The 14,453-nt window shown below is 42.2% G+C and overlaps 3 protein-coding genes and 1 long non-coding RNA gene across 11 annotated transcripts in view; 2 read left to right on the top strand and 2 right to left on the bottom strand.

The window, feature by feature from the left end:
* The first annotated feature begins 1,483 nt into the window (after nt 1-1,483).
* Nucleotides 1,484-3,173, top strand: irak1bp1 (interleukin-1 receptor-associated kinase 1 binding protein 1). Of its 2 annotated transcripts, none has more exons than XM_028040342.1 (4): nt 1,484-1,806; nt 2,394-2,475; nt 2,555-2,705; nt 2,815-3,173. In XM_028040342.1, the coding sequence occupies exons 1-4, from the start codon at nt 1,556-1,558 to the stop codon at nt 3,042-3,044; spliced, it is 714 nt and encodes a 237-aa protein (XP_027896143.1). In that variant the 5' UTR covers nt 1,484-1,555; the 3' UTR covers nt 3,045-3,173. The 2 variants fall into 2 exon arrangements, with proteins under 2 accessions (XP_027896143.1, XP_027896142.1); XM_028040341.1 differs by having other exon boundaries at nt 1,488-1,806; nt 2,555-2,685; nt 2,792-3,173.
* On the bottom strand, nt 3,052-6,780 carry LOC114158645 (uncharacterized). Of its 3 annotated transcripts, XM_028040344.1 has the most exons (8): nt 6,667-6,780; nt 6,513-6,588; nt 6,200-6,341; nt 6,027-6,116; nt 5,828-5,916; nt 5,400-5,560; nt 3,590-3,706; nt 3,052-3,504 (listed from the first exon to the last, which is right to left on the bottom strand). In XM_028040344.1, the coding sequence occupies exons 3-8, from the start codon at nt 6,322-6,324 to the stop codon at nt 3,394-3,396; spliced, it is 693 nt and encodes a 230-aa protein (XP_027896145.1). In that variant the 5' UTR covers nt 6,325-6,341; nt 6,513-6,588; nt 6,667-6,780; the 3' UTR covers nt 3,052-3,393. The 3 variants fall into 3 exon arrangements, with proteins under 3 accessions (XP_027896145.1, XP_027896146.1, XP_027896144.1); XM_028040345.1 differs by having other exon boundaries at nt 5,396-5,560; nt 6,513-6,746; XM_028040343.1 differs by having other exon boundaries at nt 6,513-6,743.
* LOC114158647 (uncharacterized) overlaps nt 6,692-14,453 on the top strand; it is a 28,974-nt gene continuing 21,212 nt past the window's right edge. The window contains exons 1-2 of one of the 3 annotated variants that reach the window (XR_003598451.1): nt 6,692-6,777; nt 7,058-8,410. This is a non-coding gene — a long non-coding RNA (uncharacterized LOC114158647). Of the gene's footprint in view, nt 6,778-7,057; nt 8,411-14,453 lie in introns of those variants that run through there. The other 2 variants (XR_003598452.1, XR_003598453.1) reach the window with 2 other exon arrangements.
* Nucleotides 8,792-14,453, bottom strand: part of phip (PHIP subunit of CUL4-Ring ligase complex) — a 40,197-nt gene continuing 34,535 nt past the window's right edge. The window contains exons 35-41 of one of the 3 annotated variants that reach the window (XM_028040335.1): nt 13,730-13,882; nt 13,476-13,628; nt 13,165-13,370; nt 12,820-13,055; nt 12,470-12,613; nt 12,046-12,350; nt 9,042-12,012 (exon numbers count right to left, since the gene is read on the bottom strand). In XM_028040335.1, coding sequence (XP_027896136.1) covers nt 11,641-12,012; nt 12,046-12,350; nt 12,470-12,613; nt 12,820-13,055; nt 13,165-13,370; nt 13,476-13,628; nt 13,730-13,882 — 1,569 coding nt within the window. In that variant the 3' untranslated portion in view covers nt 9,042-11,640. Of the gene's footprint in view, nt 12,351-12,469; nt 12,614-12,819; nt 13,056-13,164; nt 13,371-13,475; nt 13,629-13,729; nt 13,883-14,453 lie in introns of all 3 variants that reach the window. The other 2 variants (XM_028040333.1, XM_028040334.1) reach the window with 2 other exon arrangements.

The following is a 14,453-nucleotide window of genomic DNA, read 5'->3' as shown; positions in this document are numbered from 1 at the left end:
AGATGTGGGGCTTTTCACAGAGCGTACCAGGGGACCAGCGAAACCAGAGACAACAACAACAAATACGTCCTTGTATTTTTAGGTTGTGATTATAATGCTCATTTCACAGTTTAATGCTCTAAGGAAACCAAATAAACTTTGCCGTACAGAGTGGAACCGGCGAGATCGAGATCAAATCTCTATTGCTTCCAAATGGGTTTTAAAACAAACAAAAAAAAAACCAAAGCACACCAAAACCTTCTGACAATCCCAGTTTGTGGGACATTTATTAATCCTTACTATTTGAGACACGTTTCTTTTTATATTTATGTCATAATTAACCTTCTTTATCTGCCAGTAAGCTGGTTTACATTAAACCAAATGTGAACTTCTCTAAATACCTATTTATTTGGACTATGAGTATTTCTGTAGTCTTTATCTTAAATGTTCTTAAAAACATCAAGAGGCAACACCAAAAGTTGGCACATTTAGACAGAAGGTGATCTAGATTGCAATATATACAGCCCATCTGCTTGCTAACTGTTGCAGTTTGCTGCCATCTACTGAGAAATCACAGGTACTGAAACATTCAAACGCTTTCATTAATGTACCGTCAAAAACAAACACTGTAGCAGCCAATACATTATAGTTTAATACTTTCATTATTATTTGTACACTGGACCTCCAAAAGTATTAACTCTGACATTTTTCTCATTTTACTACAGGATAAACATCCTTTAAAAAACCCCAAAAAACATAAATGTTGTAGTATGTAGTTGGCACATTTTATGTACAATTTGCCCATGGTTAATGATTAATTTTCATATGTGGGACATTTACTTACATTTCACTTAGCTACATTTATAAACCTTTTGCAAAGAAAATACCTTAAGGAAGTAATTTTACTAAATTGGGTTTTTTTTTAGTTTAGTAAAATTATACCAGTACTCTTGAATGAAATTTCTCGGTACTCTATCCACTTTACAGTGTTAGTAAATAAAAACATATTTTACTAAAACTGCATAAGACTCTGACACACACAGCCTTTGTTACAGCGAGACTTTATTTAGTTTTCCAATTCTATTTCTATCTGCTGAGCCTGTTATTTGCTATTTGGAGGTCAAGTAAATACATGGTATTTAATTTCCCTTCGGGCTCAATAAAGTATTTTTGAATTGAATTGGTAAACAGCATACACTGTTACTGAAATTACTTTACTATACTTTAGTTTTTGTTCCATTAGTTTTACATTGGGGGGGGAGAATACTTGGAAAAGTGCTTAAAATGTGTTATTTGCTAATATATATATCTTTGTAAGTTTTCTTTTTTTTTAAATTGAGCTTTAAAATACCAGAATTTGCACATAACTATTTTTTATCTGTCTGGTGAAATTATTGTAAAGTATTCAGGTAGCCATTTTACGTAATACTTTTTTAATAGCTACTTTTAGCTTTGAGTAAAAACATACCGAACTACTAGCTAGCGTACCCACCGTTAATCTTTGCACTACAAGTCCCAGGAAGCCTTTCGTCCGTCGCCATAGAAGCGGGAAGTTCACTTGAGCTTCGTTTCCACTATGAACGCCCCGGTTCGCATCTTCGCCGCTGTGCCAGCGGCAGAAACCGACGGTAAAGACAAACAGCAGGGCCTGGAGGTAACATGTCTCAATAAGCCGGTGAGGGAGGTTCAGGTGACCGGGGTGGCGGAGGTTTCCTGCCCGGCCGACCGAGCGTGGCTGCTGGTCAGCGTGACCAGCACGAAGGACTCGATAAACGAGGTGACAAACAGCATTTCCCGGCGACTGGAGTACATTTTCCAGACGATCAGGTAAAAACAACCGAGCTTAGACAGCGACACTTTCGTGTCGTAACGTTAACTAGGTTTTGTTCCTACGGGTAACCGGCATGCAGTGCGTGGGAAAAGTATTCGTACTCCTTTAACCTTTCCACACTTTCGACACATTGCACCCATGAAACTCAGTATTATTGTGCTCTAATATAGCAAACCAAAAGGGAAGGAAATTGTTCTCAATGTTTTTCATAAATAAAACTGCGTGGCTTGCTTTTTTTTTTTTTTTTTAAATCACGTAGTTCCTTAGATTGCAATATTACATCAGACCAAAAGAAATCAAATAATAATTTACATTAAAAAAAAAACACGTTTAACACCTGCTTCAAGATTATTTTCAAAAGGTATTTTCAATCTGACAAAAGAGCCTCATTGGAAAGCATATTCTAATTTAATGTATATTGTTACTAGCTATAATGTTGCTAAAAAAAACCATAATTTGACAAATGTTGCAACCTTTCAGTACTAAAACTTTGCTTACTCAGGATGCTACAAATCCACTCCTGCTATTTACAACAAAAGTCCCTTATATTTAGTCTAATATAGCTTTCTCTCTTTCTCCTTAGACAACATGGCGTCGGCGAGGAACACAGAACAGTGAGACGGACTCTTCGCCGACATGCTGAGGCCTACGCCATGGATGCAGAGGTGAAGTGTTTGGACAGCTAATTTCTTTTTGCAAGAGTAGAGTTTCCTGACCTGACAGCGTTGCCAAATGTTCCCACAGATCCTGGTGACCTTCTCAGAATTCAAGAAGATGGAGCAGACGTGTTGCGTCCTATTGGAAAAGCTGGATAAGAGTGTCCAAGTGGGGACGCCTCGGTTCTTCCACAGCGCTGCGTGCCTGAGCGAGCTGAGGTGCTTACAGCTCCAAACGGGTATCGTCTCGTTTAAATCAAATGCAGGAGTTGTAACCGGTGTGCTTGTGTTGGGTGGTGTTTCTTTGTTGTTGTTTTTTTTTAAGGCTTCGTGCGTCTGTGTCAGCAGTTGAAAATGCTCAACAGAAGGCCAGTAAGATCGCTCAGCTACTGGGGGAAAGTTTGGGAGCCACGCTGCTGGTCAGAGAGGAGGAGACCAAGGAGTGGAGGAATGAAGAGGAGGCTACAGGTGGCGAACGCAGCTCGACGCACCTTCTTCCTCTCCTACCTACAGCCACCGCCACCTCGCAAGTGTCCGTTTCCTTCAGCTTCAGAGACAAAAGCAGGAAAAAACTCTAAACACACATTTGGAGAGTCAAAAACACTTTATTTCACGCTTGAACAGATGTTCAAATTTCATAGTCTTTGCCAAAGTCAAGGCAGTCCCGGTGGCTTTCATTAAAATCATCTGCACATTCTAAGCTAAAATACTGTAAATTATATATTTTTTAAAAAGTTACTTTGACTTTCTTACTTTTGTTACTTCTAATACCAGTATTCGTCTCCATATTCCAAAAAGGCAAAAGTGAGTCCCAGTGAGGAGAGATTCGGTGTGTGTCTCTGATTTACACACCCGTTGGTGTTTAAGTTCAATACCTGTCCTGGAAGAAATGTCACGACAAACTGAGACCAAGCAAAACCGTCCCAGTCAGGCGTCCTCGGTCTCGTCCTCTGGGAACAGCTCCCTGAGCCAGTCCTGCATGACGAAGCGCGTCCCGTCAAAATGTGTGAAGTAGTTCTCCAGGGTGGGAATGTCCGGCTACAAACATCCAACCGTCAGCTCAAGATGCGAGGAGTGTGCGAGTATAAAACAAACCTCAAGTTCTGCGGCGTTCCGTACTTACCCTCATCCCTGTGATGCGCTCCAGCTGTGTTTGAGGCAAGTATGCAACCATCAGAGAAGAGGGTCCAGGTCCGCCGAACAGCACCTTGTAATGTGGCGTCTTCTCTGCCTTTGTGTTCTGTTTTACACAAAACAATGTACATCTTCTTTTTCTTAATCAACAAGGTCTTTACAGTCTGATTGGATTTGACATCAACAAGCACTTAGAATGGGTCTGATGGTAAATAAAATAAGGATATATAGAAAAGTATCACATGCCCACAATTGGGAATAGTAGATCATATTCTTATTTAAAGAAACTTGTGACAGTGTATGGCATCAGGAACTCTTTGGAATATTAGGAGATTTTAAATAAAACCCAGTTTTCTCTATAAAAAGGAAATTGTTTTCTATTGGGTCTCCATAACAATCGTTAACTAAAAGTCAACCGGTTGTTTAGTAGTCTTGTCCTACCATCACAAATGCAAACATGGGAAGTCTACTACTCTAAATCTATAGGACATTTAATGTCACTGCATTCTTTGGTCGGATGTTGCTAATTTCTTTCAGCAACAAACAGTTTGGTTTGGTGTGAAACAAAACAGGACTGGGCAATAAAATAACATCTGTTGGGATAGACATGTGATCAATATCAATAGAAGGTTTGTCCGAAAGAATTGTGATAATTTTATTTAACTCCAATCCAGAGTCGCAGGACATTCTGGGGGGACGTAGGCAGAGGAAAGGCTTTTACCGCTAAACGTCTCACCGACTCGGCTATGAAATGTTGGTGGCATCAGCTAACTCACTCTTGATAAGCTAGCAACAACTTATGTAACTTGCACAGTAGCAGTTTCATGTTGCTTCCAACATACTCTGGCACAGTTCCCTCCTCGGAGGTTTGTGTGTAGTTGAAGAGGACTCAGTGTGAACGTCTGCCGGAGACGTAATGTGCTGAGGTGAACAGGAAGCTGCTTGGTAGGAAACAATGTTCACATTGAACTGATAACGTTGAGAGTCGGCACAACCAGTCGCAAGGACACATTGCGTGACTGCCACTCTGTGCAGCTGACAATTACATGGTGGACAATAAACAGGGCTAGGTGCCCAACTAGCTCATCAAACGTGCTAGCATCCATTCGGATTATGGGAGGTGAAGGAGTTCGTCACAAGAAATGTAGGTAATAAGTACGCTTGACTATAAAATCTTGACCATCCGCAGACAATGCTTTCACCACTTATAAATAAAGATTGGGGTGGAGTGAAAGGAGAAAATGAGCACAACAGCTCTAGAGGAAATTGTGAATAAAAGAGGAAAGGCCACGTCTCAAGGCTGGCAGTACTTTGGATAACTTAAAACCCAAAACGACCAATAATTAAAAGCATCAACTGATAATGAAATGCTTATATTGCAATACTTTTTCAGCTGTATTGTCCAGCCCTTAAACAAAATATGTGTAAAAAAGTACCTCATCCTTACTCATGAGTATATGGAGGATCAAGTTCTTTGTTAGAGTAACATTGAAAAAACTCTGTTGTGTTCTCCAATAAACTGAAAATGGGTTGCCAGCCACATTGGCTCACCAGACACAAAGTTCTTATTCTATGGCATTCTTAGTCTCCCAACCTAAATCTTATAGAAACCCTGTAGGGTGCGCTGGAGAAAGCATAAGAGCAAAACAAGGAACCTATTGTATCTTAAGATTGCGTAAAGAGGAATGAACAGAGTTCTCCATATCTGAATCCTCCAGGAACGCTTACAAATGTGCCCAGTCCTGTGAGTTATTGAAACAGAACGACCTTAAAGATATGAATGAGTTCTGCTCACCAACCTCAGAGTTCGAATACATTCTGTCCACCCACTCCTGAGGAGCTCGCAGTTCTTCGTCCCAGCTCACCACCACCCCGATCATGTGGCCCTTCCTCTCCATCACCACCTCTCCGACCCGCAGGAACACAAACGGGGGGCGAGGGCTGCGTACCGCCTTGGAGGCTGCAGGGACAAAAGGTGTGCAGGTTTTTAAAGCAAGTACTGAAAGGGAAATCAATCACAGGGAAGACAATGGCATCAGGGCTCCTTGTTTAAGTCTACTAGATAATATCCAGATAAGTTGTTAGTGTCATTAGTGGTGATTATAATACCTTAGACGACAATCAAACACTAGAGATTCAGAAATAACACTGGGTGAAACTGGCAGCAGCACGGTAATATCACCGTATCTAAAGTCAAGAGACGAACATATCCTGGAATTTCACAAACCTCCAAAGAATCCATGATCATTATCAAATATCATGGTTTCTATTGGTGGAGACACTTGTTCCTCCTCTTGTCCCAACCCAACCAGAGACCTGCAGGAAGTCAGAATATTTGTTTACAAGAAGAAGCTGAGTTTTGGGTTTGCTTACTAAACCTAAATGGAAAGAATAGAGTTTATTTCAAAACTTAAAAGTCTACTCACTTAACTTTGGACAACTGCTGGTTTGTCCAGTCACTCCACGCAGTAGCGTTAAGGTATGACGTTCTCCACTGTTTCCATATGCGGAGCAACCTGAAACGCATTTTATAATATATCCCTGTATTATCACAATGTAATGACATTACTTAAAGGGCTTTTATAGCGCTACCCCTTACCGCGTGGTTGCGTGGTAGCGCTGCGCCGCCGTAGAGCCGCACCACCGGGAGATGTAGTACTGCGCGGGCACGGCGGAGAGCAGGAGCGCGATCTGCAGCGCGGCGGCGGGGCCGAGCTGAGGCATGGCTGCGCCGCTGACACCTGAAGGCGGACAGGCGCGTCAGGTGCATGCGGGGAGTGCGGAACTACTGAAGCCAAAGTCTACGTAGGCTGTTTTTTTGTTTAGCCTCCGTAAGGAAAGTTTTACTGAAATGTACTTATTACAATTTAAAGAAGAAAAAAGCTTTAACATAGTAACAGTAGCTCTCTTACCTCTTTCTTTAGTCCAAACTTTCCTCTCTTATCTGCTCAACATTGTGCTGCGGAGAGTTGGTTGCGCCTGGGAAGCCTGAGCAGAGTGACAAGGTTTCACTTCTGTTTTATTTACATAAACGACAACCCGTGCCACCGCCACCTGTGTATTTACAGTATTTCGAAAAACTTTCCGAAACAGGTGCTCTGCCCAATCACAGCAGCCCACGGAGGAGCGGACGGGACCTTTAGCGACCAGCCACGTCAGGAAGCTCGTGAGGTCCGGGTGAGTGGAAAAGTGACACATGCGCTTTAGCGACGCAAGAGGGCGCAGTTTTTCATCCACTGCCGCAAAAGCCACTTAATAGGAAATAAATCTGAACAGCGCTGAGAACTTCACAAATGTAATTACAAAAGTGAAACTCAGATATGATATAGATTAATTACACAATGATATATATATATTTTTTTTACAAATTTATTGATATTTTTCTATTACTGTAAATGATCCAAAATTATATGTAAACAGTAACGAAAGCAAGATTGTTTCGGATTGTGTTTCATAGCTCAAGCAATCATGGGGAAGAGTGCAAGCATATCCATGAAAAATTGAGTGGAAGGAAAAGGTGAGGTAGAAAATGCAACAACACATAGACTGTAGCTGGAACCTACCTGCTTCTAAACGTCCCAAGCCTTTTATCCGGGCTAAGAGAAAGAATCAGACTGCGCTGTTGTTGCTCAGTGGTTCAAATTTTGCTTTATCATATAGAAGTACCTTTTGTGTTTTATTTTGAAATCAAGGTCTCACAATCTGGAGGAAGATCTTTCTAATTCCCGTCTTAATTAAGACACAAATCACATTTTTTTATGCCACAAATAACAAAAAGTAAGCTGAATATGGAAACACAACTGTTTATTTACTTAAAATATTGGTATGAACTAACAGGACAGTAGTACTCCCCTACACATACATTCTAGCTTTATGCCTTTTATTTATTTATTTTTTTTGCATCACTTCCTTTAAATATAAAAAGTATCCAAACTAACAAAGACAGCTTCATCAATAATTTCACATAAAAGACCCCCCTCCCATCCCCGCCCCATCCCTCTTTTCACTTTTATCTGCGACAGCTGCACAAAACCTAAAAACTTTTTTAAACATCTCAAAACACTTCCTGGTGGCTCGCGTGCACCCACTTCACTCACACACTCACACAGACTGATGCTTCAGGCAGGCGCCACAAGCAGCATGACTCTGCCACACATCTACAGAGGCTCACACTGAATAAATCCATGTTCTCATGAAAACACAAACGCACAAGTGCAGCTCTGAACTGCCGAACCAGGGATTTAAAACGACAGACATATTTTAAGGGGACTGGTGTGAACGTAAGCCCCTCATCTCAAAGTGAAGAATCCCGGGTCAGTAGATTAGTTCATCTGTGCATTCAGACAGAGATTTATTGGTACCCCACGTAAAGATGGATGAAACGCCTAAAATAAGCTTTTATTGCAGGTATATAATCTCACACAAAACAATTTAAAATGTACATTCAATTAGTAGGAAAACAATCCCTATAGAAGTGATTATTAAGAGAACCAGTGTTGGTATATTATTTGTTCCCTACATCTGATAATGGCAACCAAGAGTGAACCAGGAAAAAAAAAAAGGTTTGTCCAACCATCACAAACATAAAGATTTAAAACTTGCAATTATACTACAATTGGGTTTGAACCAAAGGTCGAGTATGTGGGAACTACTGGAGGGGCTGTTATGCTGTGGGCCTTATTCTTGTGCAAAACCAGTACATTTGAAATAAAAATCTGAAGGCGTGTCCCAGTAAACTTAAAGAAAAAATGAGCCATGTTTGAGCTGGCAATATTAACACTGAAGTGATTCACAAAGCATAGAATCATTACTTCATTGAACATTTCAGCCCATAGGACTAAATCCGACAGAAAACTAGCAGCTAAATGTGTGAGATTATACAACTGCAATAATAGATGTATTTATTTCTAAGGTTTTTACACATCTTTCCCAGTGGTAGCAACAGATTTTTATAAGTCTATCTACTGGACTACTATACATTTGAATTGAAAATAATATTAAAACTTTATGTGCGCATAAAGTAGTTATAAAGTGATGTTATTTTTAATTTTTTAAAGCCATGAATAAACACTTAAAGCCAACTAAATCCTGCACTCAAAATAAATACTTTCATGGGTAAAGATTTAAACCTCAATCGGAAAACAGATTTTGTCTCACCCTGTTGAGAAAGACAGTCGCTAGTTTTTGGCCCTTTCAGATTTAAAATAAACTTTTATACGGACATTATAAAAACAAATAAGAAGAAAAACAACAAAATCCTCAAATGTGTGGCAGAGCATAAAGCATCATTCTATCTCCATGGATCGATCCATTGATTTATCCTCTTGTATGGCAGGGAGACAGACCGAAGACACGTAACACACATCATATATAAATGAACATCCACAGTGGAGACAATAAAAGTTAGTTAGAAAACACATTCAAAAGCCATGTTCTAAAACTTCAGTGCCCACAGACAGAATTTGGCATTGACAAACCTTTTTTTTTTAACAAACAATGACAAACGGGATATATGTTCAGTAATACGTGAGCTATGAGATGAACCAGGTGTGTGTTGACGCTAGCATCCAGTCGGTCCCACAACACGTGATGAAACTCGCAGATTTTGGCGTTCTGTGCTGGGGGAGAAACAAAATACCGGGAACGGATGCATCTTTATAAACTCGGTACCCATTACATGTGACAAAAAGAGAGTCCAAAGTTACAATGGTTTTTCCCCCCCATAAACTCAAAGTCCAGTTCTCAGAACACAGAAATGAGCAGAAACAAGAAGTCCAAATGTAAAATGATAAAACAAGGCCCCATAAGGAAGGAAAAAAACAACAGAGGACTCAATATGCCAGAATAGCAAAGGCACACCATCCGAAACGTGAAGCTGTTTTTCCAGAAAAATGCAGTTCGATCCGGTTTCCCTCCACTCCCCACTGTTTTGCTTTCCAAACTACAAGAAAGTTGCAAGAACCTACGAGACAGATTTGCATGTGAAAAGTGAATGCTGTCACCATAGAAGCATCTCAACATTCTTTCAAACTTGTTTTAGGAACGTGGCAGATGCATCTCAGAGCTAGTGACCAGTCTCTGTACCGTAGGGTCGGTTACATCGACGGGTTAATTCTTCTCAGCAGCTCTGAAGTCATTTCTTTGAGCAGTTCCTCAACCATCGAACTGTATGCCACTGTTTGTAAGCTCCAGGTAAAGCCTGCACTCGGTTGTGTTCAAAACCAACACACACGCACACACACACACACACACGCACAGACACAGCGATGCCGGTCAGATGTTTACATCCACTCACGATCGGCATGAATGACGAGGTGTTGAACTATTTCTACAACTAAACACAAGAGCTGGTGCGCAAGTTGAAATCTATTGTAGATTTAGAAAATTACACGCTTAGGGTTAAATATGTATCGTTCAGCTCCACTTATATTTAGTGAAATTCCCCTTTTTCAGTTGCTAAGAAACCAACTGTACAGTAAGGCTAAAGATTATTCTATCTTTTGAGAGACGGCCGTCTCATTTCCTGTTGGAAACAACTAACCCTTCTTGGTTACATATGATGATTTTACATCTAAACCTGTCAGGTGTATGAATATTTTAGAGCTTAGCAGTAGCTGTTAATTTCAGGTTAAGTTGAAGTGTTCACTACAAGTACGACCGGCAGCGAAACAGACCCTCGGTATAACACTGCTGCGACCGAGCTTAACGGTTGGAACAGAGTTCTCAAGTTTAAAATGTTTCTTTTTAATCAATCACAGTTTGGCTGAGACGAGTGAACCTTGAGCCGTGTTGAAGGTTCCAATGGAGCAATGATCCCAGACACATCAGGAATAGTTTTTTAGTTGATAAATCATGCTAAAATTAATATTCTGTACTGTCCCCGACAAATACCCTATCAAAGTTTCATGGGAGGAAACCAAACTACAAATTCTATGAAAAAGTCTGGCCAAACGATCCGCTAAAATTATGCCAGAAACTTCTCCCAACCGTTAATTAGGCTGTATGTAAATATTTGAGCCTGTATGTATGACTTTAAACCTGTGTGGATTAGAAAAAACCCCATAAAAAAAAATCTAAAATTGCTCCAAATTCTTGTTTTTAAAATTAATTCAAGCTGCATCTTAGTTCACCTACAACATAAGGTGCCTCAAATTAAGATGACATTAACGCCAATGATGACTGGATGCAAACATGCGACCGGAACTGTACTTGCAAAATGCAAGTTTGTAGACAAACAGGCACATGTAGAGACATTGCGCACATGCACACCCACACACCTTACGTGTAAAAGGCACAAGGTATTGCTAATGCAGAGGACGCATTCAGAAATGATATACAAGCGCATCAATGACCCCTTTCACTCATGCATCATATTTTTCCGCCTCACAGTAAAACCAGCTTTCAGGAAGAAGACTGTTCCTCTCTCTAATTAACATGCAGAAAAGAACAAAAACACATTAACAGTACACAAAATGTACAGATGTACAGTACCGACAAAGGTACGCCATTTGGTATTTTAGCACAAACAGACACGCTCAGCTCAGCCAATGTGTAAGACTTCCAAATCAGAGGGACGATCATATGAAATTTTAGAAAGAGCAATGAAAAGGTTATATAAAAAACAGAAAGGATGAAGTTAGGGGGAGAATATGTGGTCTTAGGCCAGTTGTTGGCGTAGGTCAGACCGATTCACTTTTCGTCCCAATCTGACTCTGAACTGTGTTTAAGGTCCGGCAGAGGAGAGGTTCGTCGGACGAAGTGAGAAACACCGTCTTCACAGGGAGAGATTCTGTGTGCTCCTGTGGGATCCAACATGGATCAATAGAATAGGAGGTGTGGGAGCATATGAACATGCAGTGCTAAAGTGCTTAGTGGGCAGAGAGGAAGGTGGGGTCTATGACGAGAAGGGTAACAGGTAACGGCACAGTTGCTCTCCGTAGCGTCAGCCAACTGAGCCTCCGTTTGGTCTAAAGCATCCGATCCGAAAATCCCGCCGGGATCTCTCGGCCCTCTGAGCACTCGAGCTTGTGCAAATGTTCTTTACCAGCCTATGAGATTGGCTTTGGCCTTTTCTGTCAGTTTGCGGACGCGCCCCTTTGAGGACGTCCCAAAGGTGATCGACGAGTCCTCAAACAGCAACTGCCTCTGTTCCTCCTCTGAGTCCTCTTCCATGTACCAGGCGGACCGCCTTCCTTGGTTACGTGTGCGCATCGACCCTATCGTCCCCTCTCTAGCCTCGCCCTTCGGAGACTCTTTCCGACCCGATCGCTCGGAGGAAGTCTGGGGATGAGGCGTGGCCTCCTCATTGATTCTCCTGCTGCTCCTTCTCAGCGGCGAGGGCTCAGGCGACTCGACTGGAGAAGTCGATTCCTTCGTTTTTACTATCCGCGGTCGGCCTCGTCGCCTAGGTGTCGCCGCCACGCCGGAGTCTGACTGTGCTGACGTTTCCGGGGCAGACGACGTGCCGCCTTCGTCCCCTGTGGAGTGGTCCAGCTCGTCATCCGGAGTGGGGCTCCGGCGACTCCCACTCTTTCTCAACTCGTCCTGTTCCTGCTTGCTCTTTTTGCCTTTCTTCTTGCCAGGCGGTCGACCTCGGGGTCTTGAGGGGCTGGCTGGAGTCGGAACCTCTGGAGGACTCACCGGTGAGTCCATTCTGGACCTTCGCCCCCTTCTTCCCACGCCTAAGGTCATGTGACCGCTGTGTCCGTTCAGATGGGCCATACTTTGAGTCGAGGGGCTGGAAGGAGAACCTTGAAAGAAAAAGATGGACAAAAAGAGAAGACACAAGTAGAGACGATTTATCGTTTGCTCTGCAGGTTCAGTCTTAAACCAAAGCTATGTAATTTCGTTTGATGTTGGAAACACCAACCGAGTGTGTGTCGCACGGGCGTCCTGAGTTTCCGACGAGTGCTTCCACCGCCACTGTCTGCTGCTGGAGGGGGCGTGACCTTTTCAGGAACTGGTGGCGTTGAAGCTCGGACAGAATTATGAGCCCGCAGTGAACGAGAAGATTCTGACAATAGACAAGAGATACAGCAATTTCGCAAATTACTAAATGGGTCACTGCCATTTTGTGACCATATAAAACAGCTTAGGGTTTTAATTGTTACACCTTTATATTTTCTCACCAAGAATCTGAAGACATTGACTAGGCCAATCTAAGACAAGATCAGACTTTGATCTTAACTACTCTGTCATGAAGATTCGATTTAATCTCACCTCCTGTGCTCGGTGTGCTGTTAGTGATATTACTCGATGAAGGAGGTGATGAGTGTGCAAAGTGGCGTGCGGAACTACGCGTCCGTCCCGGAGCTGGGGTATCCGCTTTACCGTTGACCAGCTGTGGAGTCTGTTTTAGAGGGACATGCTGTCTAAGGGAAGGCGGACGGGACGGAGCTGGTGATGGCTCCTTCTTGGCGGTCACCCTGGATGATACGCGTCTTTTCCTCTCTGGGCTACAAGCAGTCAGAGAGAAAAGAGAGGGATTAGTCTTTAGCTTCAAGTTTGATTAGTAACAATAAAAGACAAATAGTAGTGCTTTACTTCTTTTCTTTTTTTTTTTACCTGGATGCATTGCTGCTTGTGGGTGATTCGCTCCTCCTTCTCTTTGTTGTGTGCCGTGTCTGTCTGTCTGCGGCGTGTCGCGTCTGTCTGTCTGTCCCTCGTCTGGTCAATTTATCCGTCATGCCGTGGATTGCTTTGTAATCACAAAGGATGGGGCTGATATGCTCCTCAAACAGCGCAGAAAGCCGAAGACTCATGCTGTATATCTGCAAACACAAGGCACAACTGAAAATCAATAATAAAAAAAGAAGGAGCTGACTGTAGAAAGATCTGTCTGGGTTTGGAAGTGTCTTTTTGCGAATGATTCTCACCCGGGACTTTTTACTGGGTGTGTACGCTTTGGAATTGCTGAAAATGAGTCTGACATCCTTGGAAAGCTCAATGGGAGATGGATAATTTCCTTCAGTCAGCTTTTTTAGAACTGTGCCAAAGTCCATCGGAGAGTCGACTATTTGCAGGTAGTCCTACAGGAGTAGAAAAGGAAGAGAGAAAGAACAAAGACAATTAATATCAGCTACAGAATTGAAGCAGCACATGGCATCATAGGGTTTTGAATCATTCGTACCGGGTACTCCTGTAGGTCCACGGGTTCTCTAAAGGGCTCAGAGTCTTCACACTGAAAGATAAGGTCCAGCAGCTCCTTGCAGCGTCCTTTCCAAGCATGAGGATCGTAAGAACGAGGACGGTTCCGTAGCTGGCGCTGCATGGGCTGACGGCCCTTCACAGTAAATCCAAAGTTAATGGCACACACTGCAGTGACTTACAGAAAGCTCTCTCTTTTACTACATCTCTTCTGAAATGCATGAAAGTGACCACTAGGGGTGTTTTGTTTTCACTCACGAGCAGCCGACATCGATAAATTAACGCTAGAAAATTTCTGAAGAAATTTAAACGGGGCCTGCCAAAGTGTGCCTGCTGGTTGGAACCCAACTTTCTGATGCTAAAAATGAGCTTCAATGCTAAAGTAAGCTACAATGTACTCAATAGCATGTGGAGAGTCACAAGCATGTTGAGTAACATGGACCTACACCATTCAGTATGTTAAAATTAATGTAGAAGCTAAAATTAGCCAAAATGCTAATGTTAGCCTAAATGCTTCCAGTGGCATGTAGGGTATCACTAGCATGTTGTCTTACAATGACTTCCTCCATTCAGTGTGCTAAACATGGTTATTAAATAAAACAATAGCTAAAAAGCTTAACTTAGGGGGAAGGGTACTGCTAATGTGGGCAGTAGCTACAGCTAAAGTACTGTAATGTTCAAAAGTCTAACAAAAAAGGACATTGGTT

Source organism: Xiphophorus couchianus, chromosome 15 (assembly GCF_001444195.1).
Source record: "Xiphophorus couchianus chromosome 15, X_couchianus-1.0, whole genome shotgun sequence".
NCBI lineage: Eukaryota > Metazoa > Chordata > Actinopteri > Cyprinodontiformes > Poeciliidae > Xiphophorus > Xiphophorus couchianus.
The sequence above is the reverse complement of the archived record's forward strand: the minus strand, read 5'-3'. Positions and strand labels throughout refer to the sequence as shown.

Coding starts and splice junctions, on each gene's coding strand:
- irak1bp1 (XM_028040341.1), top strand. CDS start 1,556: ATGAACGCCCCGGTTCGCATCTTCGCCGCTGTGCCAGCGGCAGAAACC. Junction 1,807..2,393: donor TACATTTTCCAGACGATCAG/GTAAAAACAACC, acceptor CTTTCTCCTTAG/ACAACATGGCGTCGGCGAGG. Junction 2,476..2,554: donor CCTACGCCATGGATGCAGAG/GTGAAGTGTTTG, acceptor ATGTTCCCACAG/ATCCTGGTGACCTTCTCAGA.
- LOC114158645 (XM_028040344.1), bottom strand. CDS start 6,324: ATGCCTCAGCTCGGCCCCGCCGCCGCGCTGCAGATCGCGCTCCTGCTC. Junction 6,117..6,199: donor CGCTACCACGCAACCACGCG/GTAAGGGGTAGC, acceptor AATGCGTTTCAG/GTTGCTCCGCATATGGAAAC. Junction 3,707..5,399: donor GAATGTATTCGAACTCTGAG/GTTGGTGAGCAG, acceptor TGTGTAAAACAG/AACACAAAGGCAGAGAAGAC.